At 42.8% G+C, this 17,065-nt stretch overlaps 1 protein-coding gene across 4 annotated transcripts in view; it reads left to right on the top strand.

The window, feature by feature from the left end:
- Window positions 1-950: 950 nt before the first annotated feature.
- The window catches only part of EPHX1 (epoxide hydrolase 1), a 43,137-nt gene continuing 27,022 nt past the window's right edge, over window positions 951-17,065 (top strand). Inside the window, exon 1 of one of the 4 annotated variants that reach the window (XM_068940165.1) lies at window positions 951-1,084. Coding sequence is in view for 1 of the 4 variants with exons in the window: in XM_068940164.1 (XP_068796265.1) it covers window positions 14,396-14,954 (559 nt within the window). In the remaining 3 variants the exon portion in view is untranslated. Of the gene's footprint in view, window positions 1,085-12,727; window positions 15,064-16,313; window positions 16,352-17,065 lie in introns of those variants that run through there. The other 3 variants (XM_068940164.1, XM_068940166.1, XM_068940168.1) reach the window with 3 other exon arrangements.

Raw genomic sequence — 17,065 nt, 5'->3', positions numbered from 1 at the left:
CCTGCAATTTTTACGCGTTTCATATAAACATGGCGCTTTCATAAGCTTCGTAACATAGAACTTAGCAGTCTGACTATCTGCGATCTTTGTACAATTCTGGAACAAAAATCACAGATCACGCAAGGAAATAAATGTTTTAAAACGTAACAGACAAAATCCTGGGTTGTCTTCCTTCCTCGTTTCTCCTTTGAAACGAATTTTAATCAGTTTTATGCCAATGCTGTACACACACCCCTACATCTATGAAAAGCAGGACTCCCCAAGACCTTTATAATTGTATAACTTTTAGCTGAACTCAGCCGCCGTAATTTCATTTGCAAGCCCGAGCCTCAGCACCCCTCACACGTCAAGCCTCTGAAACAGCGGCGGCCGACGCGCTTCGCAGCAACCCGAGAAGCCACCGAGCTGCTTTTTAACGTGGTTTTTTTTTTTCCTTCTACACATAGCCAAGTCCAAACGTGACAGCTGACCTTCCACCCTGGGAAAACCTGAACTAGATTCAGGTCTAAAAGCAGGCCATTTTGGCTTGGCCTAACCTCCGCGGCCCACCTCACCCGTGAGGCCGGGCCGAGGGCGCCGCTCCGCATCCGTTGGCCGCGCGTCCGGAGCCGTTGGCCCTCGCGCCCTGCCGTTGGCGGGAGGTGGCGGGACTCGAACCCGCGAACCCCGCGGAGGCTCTGAGAGGGGGCCCTTGTGCGCCGGCGCGGCGGGGAGCGGCGCGGCGGGAGGGGCCGTGGGCCTGAGCGGGCGCCCGCCGGCTACACCCCGCCCCTCCTGGCGGGGTCGCTGTCACAAGCGCGCCACCCTCCGGGCTCCCCTCTCGGCCGCACTGCCGCCGTCGCGCGCCCTTCCGCTGGCGGGGCCAGGATCTCTGAGTCACGCGCTCTGCCATTGGGCGGCCGATCCCCGCCGGCCAATGGGAAGCTCCCGCTCGACGTGACGCAGCGCCCGCCTTCGGCGCCATCTTGCCGCTGGTCGCGGGGAGAGGAGCGGAGCGGCGGGCCGGCCAGCCATGCCGCACTACCAGACCTGGGAGGAGTTCACGCGCGCCGCCGAGAAGCTGTACCTCGCCGACCCCATGAAGGTGGGGCGGGCAGCGCCTGGGGCCGGCGGCGGGCCGGGCCTCGGCCTCGTTCCCCGCCGCCCGGGGCAGGCCCGTTGCGGGATGCTGCGGCTGCCGGGTGACGCGCTGAGTAACGGCCGGGGTGCTCGGGTGCCTCCGGCGCTCTCGCTTCGCCGCCCGGTGAGGGGAGCGCTCACGTGAGCCCCGGGCCTTCCGGGGCCGTGGGGCCTGCTGCAGCACCGGGGCTTTAGTGGTCTTCCTTTGAGGGTCTGTTTCCTAGCCAGGTTGTGTGAACCTAGCTGCAACAGTAAAGGTGCTTTTTTACTGTAAGTGTCAAGGCAGGAGTGTGGCTCTGAGAAAGCTGAGTGTGCTCACTAGAGGTGTCCTACATTAAGCGGTTGGAAGAGCTTTTTTTAGGTTTAGCCTTATGGCCTTCGAGGGAGAAGAGAAGCACTTACGAGGAAGAAGTGTGGGGGAGACTCTAAAAAGCCTGAAGTCATTTGCAGATGTAATACCTTACTTTTCTTTTGGAAGAAACGGCAAAGTTTAACACTGCCAACAATGACTTGAGGAGACAACGTTTCAAGTTGTGTTACCAGCGACTGTTATGAACCTCAAGAACCTAATTTCAAATAAGTTGTGCACTTGGTGGTTTGCAGCCTACCAGTGTTTTGGGAAATGTGACTAAAAGATTTCAGCTGAATGAAAAATATGTTTGATGGTTGGTTTAAGTTTTCTGTATGAGTTCTCAAAAGTATGAGACCATTTCACTTTTTTATTCTTTAGAAAAAGAAATTCAGAAAACATATTTTAGCTCTTACCATGCAGTCAACAGCACAATACTAATGCAAAGTGGAACTTGTTTGTTTCCTAAGTAATAACTTCTTTAGATATTATTTTTGGTATGTGACTACTATTTTCTTGTAACTCCTTCAGGAACATAGTTCATACAACTAGCTGAAGCAATTTAGATCTTCAGAATCAGCACTACAAATACTTTAGCCAAAAAGCAATCCCAAAACTGATGTGGAAGTCATTAGTATGCCTAGGAATTTCTGCTTAAAAAAAAAAAAGGCCTAGTTTCCTTCACAAAAAGTAAGGGACTTAAAGTTTCAGAAATAGCATTTAACCTCTGCTTTTGACAAGTGTAAATGACAGTTTTATGTGAAATTGCTGCTTTTCTACTGATCATAAGATAAACTGTTCTGTTTTTCCTTCTTATGCTCTGTACTATATAATTAAATGAAAGAGCTTGAGAAGGAGGAGGCAAGAGTTTCTTTTCCTGTTGCCTTTCTTAGTGGACCTCGAAAGGGGGTCTCTTCTCCCTCTCCATGGCAATACCTTTGGGCCTGCCTTAACTCTTTGATGTATACAAAAGGGTTACAGCATGAACACCTTCCTTTTGACTTGCAAGAGAAATAGCCTGAGAAGCTTATGTTTGTCGAAAAATTGAAGGAAGACTAAGTAATGGCAGGTGGGTTTGTGTTCTTTGGGATTGGGAAGACTAGATGGTGGTCTTGTGAGAGCAAGTTATCTAATCTGTGTCTTGCGAAATGTCTGTTGTGCTTCTGTGCCTGCTTGGCCGAGAGGTTTACTGTTACATAGCTGTTGTGGTCAGAGAGGAAGGCGATTCCTTAAACAACAAAGATTATCTTGGTTCAGTGTTCTCCAAAGCACATATTGCTTTGTTTCTAGATATTCTAGTTGAGACTAGAAACAATAGATATGAAATCTCGGGCTGGTTCTGCATTCAGTAGCAAGCATTTCATGCTCAGTCAGTTGCCTTGGATATTGTTTGTTTTCTGTTGTGGTGATTTTGAGCAGTTTGGTGATGTGAGAGTCTGGAAGGACTGCAAGTAGATTAAATCTCAAAGCAGGTGTCCACAATAGCAGCTGTTTCAGAAAGAAGCTGAGTACTACAAGCTTCTACGCTTCAGTTGAGCCTTATTGAATCTTGACGGCAATTTAATTTGAAAAAACTCTTTTCAGTCATCTGATTTTGATTACTATGAAAGTATTATTTTTGTATCTTCTTTTTCTGCTTGCAAAAACATCAGAAGAACCATTCAAATTTGTCTGTAGGCTTTAGTGTAGCTATTGAATCCTTTGGAGAAATTAACTGCAGTGGCTAGAAATTTGACGTGTTTAAATAATAGTTTAGGTGCCATAGAAAAAAAGAAAGAGCAAACTGTTGAGCTTACTCAGTTATCTTCTTTCAAGTCTCCACATAGTACCAGGTTTTCAAGTGCTTCTCATCTATAAACACAGGTTTCCATTTAGTTTTTCTGATTTCTGTAATACGGGGGGACAGGCAGGGTGCTTTGCATTGACATGACTGTTGTAGTTTGTCTTGCCTATCATTTAGGTGCCTGAAACTGCTCATTTGGTAATTGCTGCATTATAGTGGTTTTGGGTTTATCATGTCAACCTTACCAATGTCACTGTGATACTATTTTAATATTTTAGACAGGGAAGTGTGATAGGTCAGTTTCTAAATCATCCTGGCTGTAGGGATAGTGGACAGCAGGGTTGAGAACCACCACAGAGGTCCTAAATTGGTTTTTGCTAATAAATGTCCCTTACAGTTCACTAGTATTGATTCCTGACCTAATCTTAACAGTCTTCCTGACGTAATCAAGAGAACTTTGCACAAGTTCTGTAGTTTCAGACACCATGCCTCAAAGAGCTGTGCTAAGGACAATTAAATATTTAAATCTGACCTAGAAATTTCTTGTGACTGGTTGACCATGCCATCTTGCCTTTCATAACTTTTTCAGTGCTGTTGAGTCTGGACTTCCAGTTCGCTTGAATAAAAATCAGCTTGGGGTACAACTTAATGGTCAGTTGCTAATACCCACATTGAAGAAAACCTCTGGGCTTCTGATCCAGAACTTGGCCAGTTCTTCACTAGTAACTGTGAACATGATGTGAACAGACCAGGGTGTGATGATTGTTCGTTTCTGATCAATTTCTTTAATGAGTCATGGTCATCAGACCCCTGAGCTTCAGTATCTGTCAAGACTAGTTCAGTCCTTGATTCTGTATTCAATACCTGGAGAGAGACTTGGTCTGTCTACAGTACTTCATCAGATCTACAAATAGCATCTGGCATAAGAAGAGCATAGGGTTAACTCTGAAAACTGGACGGGATGTTGTTTAGATTTCTCTTCAAGTGTGCACTGCTTAGCACTCTTAAATCTGTCTGCTATCTTACAGTCTTTGCCTCAGCTAGGAGGAGTCTTAGAGCTCTGTGACAAATTTGCTCTGCCTGCTGCTGAGTGGAATTATTTTTTCTATTTTAGACAATTCTGTCTTTTTATACCTCACGTGACTAAAGTGAAAGGATGATGAGCAGGTGCTTCTTGTGATCAAGGAAACTATATGAACTGTGAAGCAGTACGTGTATATTCTCATAAAAGGCATTCTGAATTTAGGCGGTCTTCCTTCAGATTGGTTTTGAGAATTGTTGGCTAGAGGTGTTAATTCTTAATATTTGTTATTTCAGGTGCGGGTTGTTCTCAAATATCGACACTGTGATGGGAACCTCTGTATCAAAGTAACGGATGATGTAGCTGTAAGTAAGGAACACGCTCTCAATGCTCAGCGTACCTCTCAAGGACTTGCATTATGCTGTCAGTCAACTTATGAGCTCTTAAGCATTGTCTTGAGAGTGCCTGACAGTTTTCTGAAAATTTACTGTGCTCAGCCTTCCTTAGTTGCTACGTCTGTGCCTGATGTTGATCTACTATTCAACTCTGCATAGTCCAAGAAACATTCTCACGCTTTAACGGTGGTCTTGTAAGTCTTAACATAGTTGTTTTAGGCCAAGCAAATTGTTGCTGTAAAATAGTAGTTTTTAAAAACAAACAAACAAAAAAAAGAGTAAAATTGCAAGGTTCCATGCTTAGTAACTACACGGGTAGGAATACTCTACTGAGTATGTGGGGATAGAAAAAGAGCATGCACAGTTAAAATAAAACAAAAAAGGATTTTAATATAGCTGTTCCAGCAAATTCTGTAGCGTAGACACAACGTGGAATACAGACACTTTTCTGTATTCCACTGATACGCTTCATAATGATTCAGTTCAACTGTGTAATCTTGTGCTGATAAACTTTTACTGATATGACGGCTTGCATGAGTGTAGTCCTTTTTCACTTGCTCGAAGTAATGACAATTTTCAAACATAGGTTAATCTCTTTCTTCATGGTTATGAGACAGTGTATATCGTAATTAGTGATACCAGAATGTTGGACAGAATTGCAAGATTCAGTTTCGAGATCCCATCTCCCGAAATAACCATCTTACCATGTCAATTACACATTCAGTAAAACTTGTGGGAAATAAAGTGGTATTCTGCAGTGTCCTTCCTAGGCTTATTGTAAAAGGAGTTGGAGCAGCTACTTTTAGTGATTGCCCTTGTTCTAAACAATCTGGAGGGGTACTTAGAAACTTTTGAGGGGTTGTGATGTGAGATGGTGGGCAGCATGTTGAAATGGGATTGCATACACGTGCTGATGTGCGCTCTAGCTACGGGATTCCTAGAGCTAACGAAGGCACAGGCAAGCGGTTGTTTTTCTGCAGTCTAGAGTAAGCAACAGTGGTCTGTCCTACTCTTGTCTTCACAAAATTGGAAAAATTAGATTTCTTTCCAGGAAAAATAATCTGACCTTTGTATCCCACATATCTGGGAGACATGTAAAACTCCAGCAATTACGCTTCTTCCCAGGATAATAGTGCTTACAGTGGATGAGAGGTTGAATGTGGGGCACTGATAACAGGAGGATATGAAGGGTGATTTAGTTAAGTCTTCTGTAGTGGAAGGTGGATTCATGAACATGGACTTTTCAGTTGCGTGCCTTCTTACTTGCTTCCACTCAGCAGTTACACTGATTTGGAAAGAAAGAGTGGAGGGAGGGAGAGGAGAAAAAGATTTCCTTACAACTAACTGTAGGACTAATATAGCTGGAGGAAAAACTGAACTGTTCTATTCTGCTGATTGTCTCTGAATTAAAGTTGGAATTTAATGCTGACAAAAGTGCTGTATTGGCAGCACTGGAGAATGGAGTATTCTGGTTTTGCTCATTGCTGAATCAACCTGGACACTCGTATTCACGTTATACACGAAATTACTTAGTCTGGGAAGAAACGAAGTAGTCTTTCTGTGATCAGTCGCTGTCACGTTATTCTTGTTCCTTTTGCGTTTATTGGCTTGTCATGCGAAGGAATCCCTTTTAATCTTAATCAGGTGTTATCTTCCTTGTTTAAGATCGTCTTAGAAACTGATTTTGCTAAGGAGGGGGGAAGCCCTCTTCAGTGGGAAACACTGAATATGTTTTATGTCACTAGCATTGTTACGTTAACAACTATTAAAGGCAAAGTAACTTTACTTTCAAAATACAGAGAATAGGGAAGTAATTTTAGGTTCAGGTTCAAAATCTGCTTCCGTTTTTAGACGCGAACAAGGGTGTCTGTAAAGATAACTTTATATCTCAAGGTTCGCAACCTTTTTTGAGATAAAATACTAGGATAAACCATAAGCTTCACTGTTTCCAAAAAAGGAAGGCAAGATTCTTTGAGAGAAACTTAAAATTTATGTAGATCTCTATCTACCTTTAAAAACAACCCCTCTGTTTGGGTAATACTCACAAAGTTGAATGTAGATTTGTATTTGTGCTGCCTCATGGTAACCGCGCACTATAAATGGAAGTTTAGGTACCTTTTTTTGTGTGTGCCAAGTACAAATTTTCTGTAACTGTAAAGAGGATAAAAATAGTTTGAGTGAAATGTGATAATTAGTAACTTTCTCTTACAGTGTTTGCTGTATAGAACAGACCAGGCTCAAGATGTAAAGAAGATCGAGAAATTCCACAGTCAGCTAATGCGACTCATGGTGGCTAAGGAATCCCGCAGTGCTGCCATGGAAACAGACTGAATTGCTGAAAACAAAATGAGTGCTCCGGTCATGTTTCACTGGAAGAAAATATCACTTGGATTTGAGCAAATACTGGGACAGGAGATGCTTTTATGTACCAAAGTGAACTGATGCAAAGCCTGAAGCTTTTTTCCCCAGACTTCACTTTGGAAAACTAGGAAAATAAATGCTTTCAATTGAAAGCTTATATTTATTTTTGGAAATTGAACAAGAAACTATTCTTACGTGTTAAATATGCTGAGAAGACATGTAAATCTTTCTAAATCTGCAATACTTTATTTGATGGGCAGCAAGCATATTTCTGGAAGTTAATGATACGGTTTCATATAGATTGCATTGTGTTCATATCTTATGCTGGTGTATTCTCACAGTGAGAAGGTTTATTAACCTGACTAATACTGTAGCGTGATGACTGGATTTAATAACAATATATATAAATGGTATATGTCAGTGGGTTTTAGAAGAACAGATGTTTTCTGGACTAAAATGTTAAAATTGCCAATATATATTAGCACTGTCACTAGCAAGATTTTAGCTTTTATTATTGATCTTGATCGTAAGCTGTGCAACGTGATCTGTGGTGCAGTTTGTAGAACTGTTATATTGGCTAAGTAATTAAACTTCTGTATTTGAAACAGTAAGTAAAACCTTACTTGAATACTGCTAGATATATGGAAGCTGGGAGTCTCTTTTCCACTTAATCAAATATTGATATTTTAAAAAAATGGCTTTTTTTCCTAATAGTGAGCTACTTTGTACTAGCAGCAGGGACCTTTCCTATCCTGGCCTCAGGCAGAGTTGAAGTACATCAGCAAGGCAAATTCTAGAAGCTGTTGCCTACTATATTAATGGAAAAATACAACTAAACATTATCCAGACTCTATATTTTAGCAGCTTGCTAACTGTGCATTTTCAAATATTATGTGTGGCAGATAAATGTCAGCCAACTAAATAAATGAATGAAAACCAGCTTAATAAATACTTAAATACTGCTGTCAAAAATAGACCAACGCTCATGTGGCTTAGATTTGTTTCTCATTGTTACCTCTGGTAGGGTGGTGGCGGCTTTAATTATCTTTTGCAAAAGCTTTTTGTTTGAAAAGTCAGTAGCTGAAACTGATACTTGCTTTGGCTAGATCTTGCATACCTAAGAGCAGATGGGTTTTATATGTAATTATGCTATTGGTATAACCAGGCTTTTCCTGGACTAACACTTTGGCTTAAACTAAACCATGAAAGTGAAGGGAGAGCCATACAAACACTTGTCTGTACTGGCATTTCAGTGTAGCAAAACAATCTACTTAAATAGCCACCTGCTGTCACTTACATAAAAATAATTGATCTCCTCAGAAGCAGTGGAATTCCCACATTTGCCAAGGACTCGAAACAAAATCCAGACTTGAATATGGCATTAGATTACCCTTTCAGTTGAACAGATAACGTTGCGTATTGTTGGGAAATACTGCAGTGCTAGATTGTCATTGGCTACTCAATTTCTAGTCTGCAGGAGTGACTGATAAATATGTAACACTTTTCTTACTGATTTTTTTTGAAATACGAATAATTGAAATACACAAGGTTAAATTTTGTTCATAGTTTATCTTATTAAGATACCATAATGCTGAGAATTTTCTTTGATGCTTCAAATCGTTGTGTTAATATTTGTAATGTACCTTGTTAACTGTTTAAGCAATTTTTATCTAATGCACTGTTCTACAATATATGATTGTTACACAGAAATCATACATGGATTGTAGCAAACAAGTAGAGCTTTAAGCTATTGGGTTAGCATGCATAAAGGTTGCAGCTATTTCGGTGTAATTTTGGACATCTGTTTTTAACTTGGTTTGGCATGTAGATGTCTTCTGTGAGCTGAGGTACAGAATGGCGCGAGTGGTATTTGGCCATGCATGGAAGAAGAAAAATAGGGACGGAACTGTAGATTGGTCACTTGGTGCACCAAGTGACCAAAAGGCTTAAGCTAGATACTTAAGAGTGCCTGCCTCTACACCTGCTTGAGCAGTGTGTGTGAGAGGGAAATCATAGTACTATTATTACTATATTAGAATAGTAGTTATCAAGGTGGATTTCTTATTTTCTGAATTCAGAAAATATTTCTGTAAAACTGTAAGGAGATATTAATGCTACCTTCTTAGTATATGTTGTTAAGCTTGACCTCCACACACTTGCAGAAAAATTAGAGCAGTACTGTGCAGTCATAATGCACAAGAATATTGATAAAGTTAAAAGCTTTTGGATATTGTAGACCTCTTCAGAAGAGAAGACAGAAGCTTCTTGACTTCATCCTGGAGTCTTCAGCCACTTAGAGGCAGGGGTGGGTGGCAACAGAAACCTTATAAACTCATGAAGCGTATAGCCTTGCTGAGAGTATGTACATGTATATATGTACACTGGTCACTGTTTCCTAATAAACTATTAGTCAATGAGTTGGTCCATCAAAATTGCCAGTTACCTGAAGCTTTCCATTGGTACACGATGATAAATGGAGGTGACTGACTGCTGCCCCACCAAAGGGGTGTCTGAATATATTGGGTATCTGCATGCGAAGCACTGAATTTTGCAGCCCAGCATGTGAGCAAGTGTTTCTGATTGCCAGTGAGCAGTTTGTGCCAATTACAGGCTGCAAGCAGGCAGCTCAGGAGCAGATAGGTGACTTGGTGGTGGTGGCGGGGGGGTGTAGAAAGGTAACCTTCTTTGCAGGAGAAAGAAGAATGGAAGAAAGAAAAAAAAAAATTGTTTTCCCTTCTTACCACTTATTTTGTTGCTACATGTTAGTTGGCATGTGAAGTAATCTATTTTGTTCTGTGGGGTTAGTTTAACAAAGAATAGGGGTCTTGTCACTGTACAAAGAAATTAGATTAGTTTACCTTTGGAATTCATTCTTTCCAGTCTTTTTTTCTGATGTTCTTACTTCCTCGATTCTCTGAGCGTTTTGATTTCACTTCTTCCTTTGTACACAGCTCTTCAGCAGACTGTGTCTGACTTATGTGAAACTACACGGTTTCTGTTTTAAGAATTTTAATCTTGAGCTTCTGTCTATGTAGCCTATTCTATAATCATATTCTGGATTGCAGAAAGATCCTTAAACTCTCTGTGGAAATGAGAATTTTGGTCACAAGGTTTGGTTTTAAACAAAAGCCCCTTTCATAAGTACCTTTACAAATGTCCTAAGCTAGATCTGACACTCATGAAAGTGTTATTTTGGAAAACTGGATGCTTTGAGTCTGTCAAAACGGGAAATGGAACTGAAGACAAACAGATGCTTTTAAAAGCATTTTAACTCATTAAAATAATTATGTTTCATCACAGTAAGTTCCTTCCTGCAGTGTAAAAGAAGTGAATTGTATTCAACATTTTGTTGTAATAAAGGTTTCTGCCAGTTTCTGGTTTCTGTTGGGCACTGTCAGTAAGACTTAAAAGATTATTACCCTAGGTTGATCTTAAAGGATTAAGTCATCCTCAAAGTGCTAGCCTCTTGCTATAGGCAGAGCAAATCCTCTCACTTTATTCAGTTTAAGGATGGTAACACGCTTGTCCTCCAATGCACAAGTGTTTTTTTTCACTTCCTTCAGTTTCTCGTTTAGGGGAAGGTAAACTTATGGCACAGTAATGATGCCGTAACCACCTATTAAATGAAGTTTGAGATCTACAGCTGAAAAATCAATATATAGAAAATAGGTGACATTTGGTTATGTATAACTTACCTGGTAATTTACTCACAGGTAATTTAATAACTTACCTGCTTCTCATATTGAGTCCAGCTTCTGAACAAGTCCATTTCCTTCAAGAGTCTATCAGCATTAGTGTGTGATCATGGAGCGTGAGGGCTTAGCTGAAAACATTCAGTATTGCTCTTTTGTACAATGCTCTATGCTGAGGTAACTTTTAAATCCAATTGACTGAAACAAAGTTGTCTTGGCCAGGCATAAATAGGGAGTCTTACTGTGAAGCTCCTCTAAGAATGGCATCCGTTAACCTTTTTAAAGAAAAATAGCCTGTGAATAGCTACACTTAAAGTTTTTGCTTAAACTAGTAGTGATTTATTTTTCAAGATGTAGAGGTGTCCTCAAAGTGATACCACTTTAAAGGAGCATGCTACCTGACTTGGATTAATACAGCTTGTTTACTTATAAAGATTTTTATCTTTTACAAAGGCCTTGAATGTTCGAGAAATGGTATTTAAACGCAGGCGAGAGTTGAATTGTCTTTGTTGCTGGAGACGACATAAAAATATGCCTTTCATCTCTTATTTCTTTTTCAATAAATAGACTGACTTCCAGATAAACCCCTCCTCTTTTATGCCGGGCTATCTTTAGAGAATTACCAGGCTCTGAAGGCAGATGTGGGCTTTTTAGTCTCTAGAACCGTTGAGATGAGAATGATGGCGTAGTATTCTAGCAGAACAGGGGGAGCAGAACACAAAGCAACCTAGTTCGCTAACCCCCTGTTCATCGTGCAAGTTTGTGTAGGTCCTATTTTAAAATACTGGTGCATTCTATCGTAACAGACTAAATGTTCTCAGGAGAACGTGGGCTTAAGTTGGACCGTGTAAAACTCAAGTCTGGGAGAATGTAGCCAATGAAAACATGGTCATGGTGTGATTGTGGAGTTAATTATTCTCATGGAAGAACAGGCCCTATTACTGAATCTATGGCCCTTTGTTTCGGCCACAGAAACCAGCTCTTTTTGTTGTTGCTGTTGCATTGTACCAAAGTTAGTTGCAGGTGTTTGTTCTTGGAGTCCCGTAAGGGGAACACAATTACTTTCTGCCATTCCAAAAACATCTTGAGCCATTAGTGCCATCTCGGAGAACTCTTACTTAAAAATGCGCTGTCTTCAAGCAAGAGCCAGTTTGCTCAAGCCATTAGCACATCCCCTGAAGACAGGTCCTAGGCGTTGGGAATTTTGGCATTATAAAACTAAGGCTAAAGTGTTTCTCTTAACCCGTAACGTCATTCTTTATGAAATAGCATTTTCTGTTCACATCAAGATCAGCCTTGAGGATATTGCGCTTTTTTTCTCACAAATTTTGATCTTGTGCTCAGATTCCTCTGTCCCCTTGTTTGTGGTGATTCTTAGTCATTTTGTCGGGATATAAAACATCAGTCATACTGAGAAGTCTGGGGGCAGTTGTTTTTTTTTTATTTTCTTTGAAGTTGTGTTTGCATGTTAGGTGCATTTTTTTTCTCCTCCAGAAGTGGTGTTTCTTCTCTAAAGGACTAATCTGCAGTGTTCTGCTTGTGCTGAGAGCACGATCTTCCTGAGCATAGGCATGTGTTTACAGCGAGGTTTCAAAGACTGATTCTACGGAGGGGGGTGAGTTTTCCTGAAACGTACAGAATGGGTTTTACTAGCCAGTAGTGAGCAAATGAGAATTTGCTGTTCGCATTGGCTAGCAAAAACATGTAATTTAACATGGTTGCTGATGCATGCAAATATAGCCATCTATATACAGTTCTGCTATCATTATGTGGCTAAAAGATGAAAGGCCTGCCTCAGGGCACTGACAAATAAGCTCTGGCACGTTGTGTATGTGGCTTAAAGATGTTACTTCTCAAAGGCTTGTGCTCCCTTAAGGAGTCAGCAGACAGAGGAATGGACTAATGCTGCAGATACGTGAGTGTGAAAGCCACTCTTTTACTTTAAACTGCAATAAAAGATACCTTTTAAATTTGGGGGGGTAGGAGAAAACCTGACCTTTTCAGTGAGATGTTTGATGGTTGGGATTTTTTTGCGCAAAATCTGCTGTCGCAGTGCTAGCTTATGGCTGCGGGTAGTGACCAAAGAAACAAGATTCACCAGGGATCATTTGTTTATAGCCGGGGCAAACTTTCTCTGTGTCGGTCACATAGCAGAACCGCATTATATGGGACTGTATTTAAACATGCAAATACCCAACTATGTTTTTAACATGTTTCCATCAGAGCAAACAGTGTGGCAAATAACTTCTTAAACCACTGCAGCAATTTACTGTTGTTCATCTAATAAACATGCAAAGACTGGGGTTCCACCCCAGCCTGTGTCAATTTAACAGCTGCCTGCTGAATCCGGCCCTCTCCATTGTACTGGCCCTTGTGCACCTCAGAGCCTTAACTGAACTACTTCTATTTACTAATACATCAGAAAACCTAGTTTTTGGAGAACTCCTGGTTTGGTGTTCTGCCTGATTAGTGTGCTAAAATAGCTTTGGAAAAGGTCAGATGAGTGCTAGAGGGGATGAAAGGGAGGAGTCGAGAGCTCCCAGGAGCGGTGAGGAGAATGAAGGGAGCAAAAGAGCCAACAGTTAGCTTGGCTTAGACTGCCATGGACCCACAGGGTAAATAACTTACACCTTGTAATTTTCCTGCCTTGCTGGTAAAAACCTCATTGTCTGTCTGTCCCATTGAATGCTCTGTAATGTACGTGCCATACAATGTTTACCTAAAAAATGGCTATATCTGATTTTTTTTTCTCTGTAAAACGTAACATTGTAGATGGTCTTCTCCCTAAAGGCCTACAACACTCCGATAGCCTCTCAAATGGAGAAACCAGAACAGAACACATGATACGAGGTGAAGATTATTATGTCATGGACTTATAAAACTATGTTGCAATTATTGATATTCTTAAAACATTGATGATGGGGCAGGGGGAAAGAAGGGATGAGCATGTTGAAAGGCATATGTCCTGCAATGGAAACTGTTTAAGGGACAGTAGCTCCAAAGCGATAAATTCTTAAGGTGCCTCCAGAGTAGATCCAGACAGTCAATCTTAGAAACGCTTGAACACCCACTGGATACGCTTTTACTGATGATTAGAATGGACTATTTTGATTCTGAGATCAAAGGAGAGTGTTTTCTTCCCTCATTCTTTTGACTCCTATATTAAGCTTCCTTCTTTTCTCACTCTTCTTTTTGTTTGTTTTAAACTTATTCTTTCTGTTTAGATCTTCTGAAGACACGGTTGTCTTATTTTCTATTTGTGGTTGACCTTAGTGGCTCTCTTCTTTGACTTGGGGGGAGGGAATTGCTTTATACAGTTGCATCATCTCTGCTTTCTTCTACTAGTGCATTTTGTTCTCCGAGCTGAGCTTCAGTAGAGCGACATTCTGTATTGTCACGTTTGCCAAGAGTGCATACGCACATGTCCCAGAAGCACTGCTGCTACACTGCGTGACCAACTTCCATATCCAGTAAGAGTACAAGAGGGTTTTTTTTTCTGGATAGCGAAAGAGCAGCTAGGCTTTTGTGAATGAGATGTTCACTTATCTCAAACTCTGTGCTGGCGTACCTACCTAGAGTCTGGAAATTCATTCACTGCCCTGTAATGCAACTTGCATACCAGTTGGCATTGTCATAGGGGGCTAACGACTTCCTCAGCGCAGTGCTTCACTCACAATGATTAAATATAGGCCATTCTCTGTAATGATTTGTCATCAACATCCGTCTCTTCAAAATGACTCCGAATACTGCTGTAAGATAAAAGCTGTTCTCCAGCCGCATCTGCCACGTCCAGTCCCCCCATGCTTACGGGCTGCTTGGGCAGCACCCTGCACTTCCACTCCCACCCGGAGCCCTGCAAGCTCCTGCCACGGCCGTGCCCTCCTCCGCGGCCGGCGCCATCGCTCGCCTCCCGGGGCGGCCGCGGGAAGGCCGGGGCCGGGGCCGCTGAAGCTCTCGCTGCAGCCGCCCCCCCAACCCCCTGCCCGGGCGCCTGCTGCTGCTCTTCTGCCCTCCCCGCCGGCCCCGTGGCCCAGTCGCGGCGGCTGGGCGGGCGCGGCAGGTGAGGGCGCCGGGGGCGGGCGGAGGGCAGAGGGCGCCGGCGCTGCTCCCTCGCTTCAGAGGCGACGCGTTGAACCCGGCCGGCGCCCGCGCTGCTCCGCGCCCCTTTCGCCTCTCGGCCCGTTGGCTCCCGGCGCGGCGGCCGCCGCCGCTTCACCCTTCCCTGAGGGAGCAGGTGAGGCGGGGCCGTCGCTGCGGGCAGCCGCGCGGGCTGAGGGGCGGCGGCGCGCGGCCGTTGCCCGCCGGTGGCCGTTGCCAGCCGGCGGCCGTTAGCCGCCCGCGAGGTGGGTCAGTGGGGGGGAAGGGGGGAAGCGGCTCCCCGCGGCGCCCAGTGATCCCGCGCTGAGGGCGAACGGCGGTACTAAACTTCCCTGCCTGGGGGCGGCGCGGCGGCGGCGGAGAATAAGCTCGGCGGCGTAAATATAATGTTGAGAGGAGAGGGAGGGGGGCGAGGCTGTCGCGCTGAGCTTTCCGGGCAGCAGGAGCAGCGCGGCGGCGGAGGAGCAGGTGGTGCCCGTGGCGCAGGACCGCTCCCGGTCGCCACCGCCGAGCCCAGGCGGCGGCAAACGAGAGCCGCGAGACGAAGGGCAGCGTTTGAAGCGGGCGGCCTGCCTCTCCTCAGTATCATCGCTTATGCCCCTCTGCCAACGAGCAGCATCGAGATCTTTTTTTTTATTAAACAGTGGCTATTTTTAGAGCCTGGATAATAGCACTGGGTGGGGTGGAGGTGTTGGGGAGTCGCGAAAAGGAACTCGTTCCCTGTGCGGCTTTTCGGGGCGGGGGGGAGGCCGTGGATGTGGCGTTCCCGCACGGCTTTCTGGAGCCGGGGTTGTTCGTCCGCCTCAAGGTTCCTGATAAGCTGTCGTCACTGCTGTTAGCACGTATTAAAAATAACAATTTTATGTGGTGTTAGTTAGGAATCTGGCCAGGGTTCTTAGTTTAGTCAGAGTCAATGGCTTTAATCATTGGCAGATAAATGATTGTCTGCTTTTTTTTTTTTTTAATTCCTTTTTTTCTTTAACTCGTCTCTACTTGGGGATTTGAAATTCAACTTTTTTTTTTGTCTTATGGATCGTTTGCCAAACCCGAAAATTGTTTGAATCGGTAGCATGTATATAGTACCCTTTGCTGAACAAGCATTTTAGGGGTGAGAGAAGAAAACCTTTTAAATCTAATGACCGTATTTTGTTGCATAACTGAGCAATCTGCACAGGCTGAGAGCAAATGATACATTCAGTCCTTAAGTTTGGCTCAGTTTGTCAGAGCTTGGTTTGAATGTTGACTTTGTTGCTGTTGCCCTGCAATTAAAACATATCCTAATCAAGTATGTTGCTTAATTTTCCATTTCCATTGCAGCAGGCTCTTCTTTCTTCTCTTATTTTCATAGTGTGGCTTTATCTAAAATAAAACCTGTCTAGTTATTGTAGTTGAACCTGTGAGATAGGATCAGTCTTAGAAGCCACTGTCAGAAATTTATTTATATGACAACAATGTGGCATTTATACTTTGACTGTCAATTTTCTTTTCAGATGCCATGCTTCCCCTCTGAGACAGCTATTGCTCCTATCTGAAGTAAGCTAAAACAGAGACTGGAGTGAACAAATTGCAAATGCTTACTGCAGATCAATGGAAGATAGGCATCAAAAGCAATTAGGCAGCTTTGAAAATCAATCCGCAGTAGCTGAAGTTGTCCAAGGACAAGGGTTAGATCTTTGTCAGAGCAGAGCTTTATGTGGGGAAGAGCCTGGCACAATGTCAGGCTCATGACTCTTGATTCTATGTTTTTTTTCAGTCTGAATTCATATTTTAAAAACTTGTGTTTATGCATTGGCTTAAACCATCTGCATAAACAGAGGCAACTGTGATGTTGAAGTAAATCATTCAGAGCACTGTCAGAGCACAGCCAGTAAGCCAGAATTCCACATGCAATTTGTCTGTAAGACAATTAATTGCCCAAAATAAATTTTGGACTATTAGATTTTTAGATTTCTGAGAGGCCCCCCCCCTTTTTTTTTTCCTTTTTCTCCCTGTGATCTGCTACATTTCTTGTACTTGGTCATTCTGTAGGGTAATATCTTTTCGATCTGTTTGTATATCTAGGAAGTATTTCAGCAAAGCTTTCAGACATATCTGGTATTTTTAGATATAGTACCACAATGTTTTGGTTTGGTAAGCACTGTGAAACAAGTTCAGACTTCTCAGTAAAATATACATGGCCAGTTTGTTCTAATAGGTTACAACAGGTAAATAAAAAGGTTTGGGGTGATAATTCCCAAATGGTAGTAC

This window comes from Struthio camelus, chromosome 3 (genome assembly GCF_040807025.1).
Source record: "Struthio camelus isolate bStrCam1 chromosome 3, bStrCam1.hap1, whole genome shotgun sequence".
NCBI lineage: Eukaryota > Metazoa > Chordata > Aves > Struthioniformes > Struthionidae > Struthio > Struthio camelus.
The sequence above is the reverse complement of the archived record's forward strand: the minus strand, read 5'-3'. Positions and strand labels throughout refer to the sequence as shown.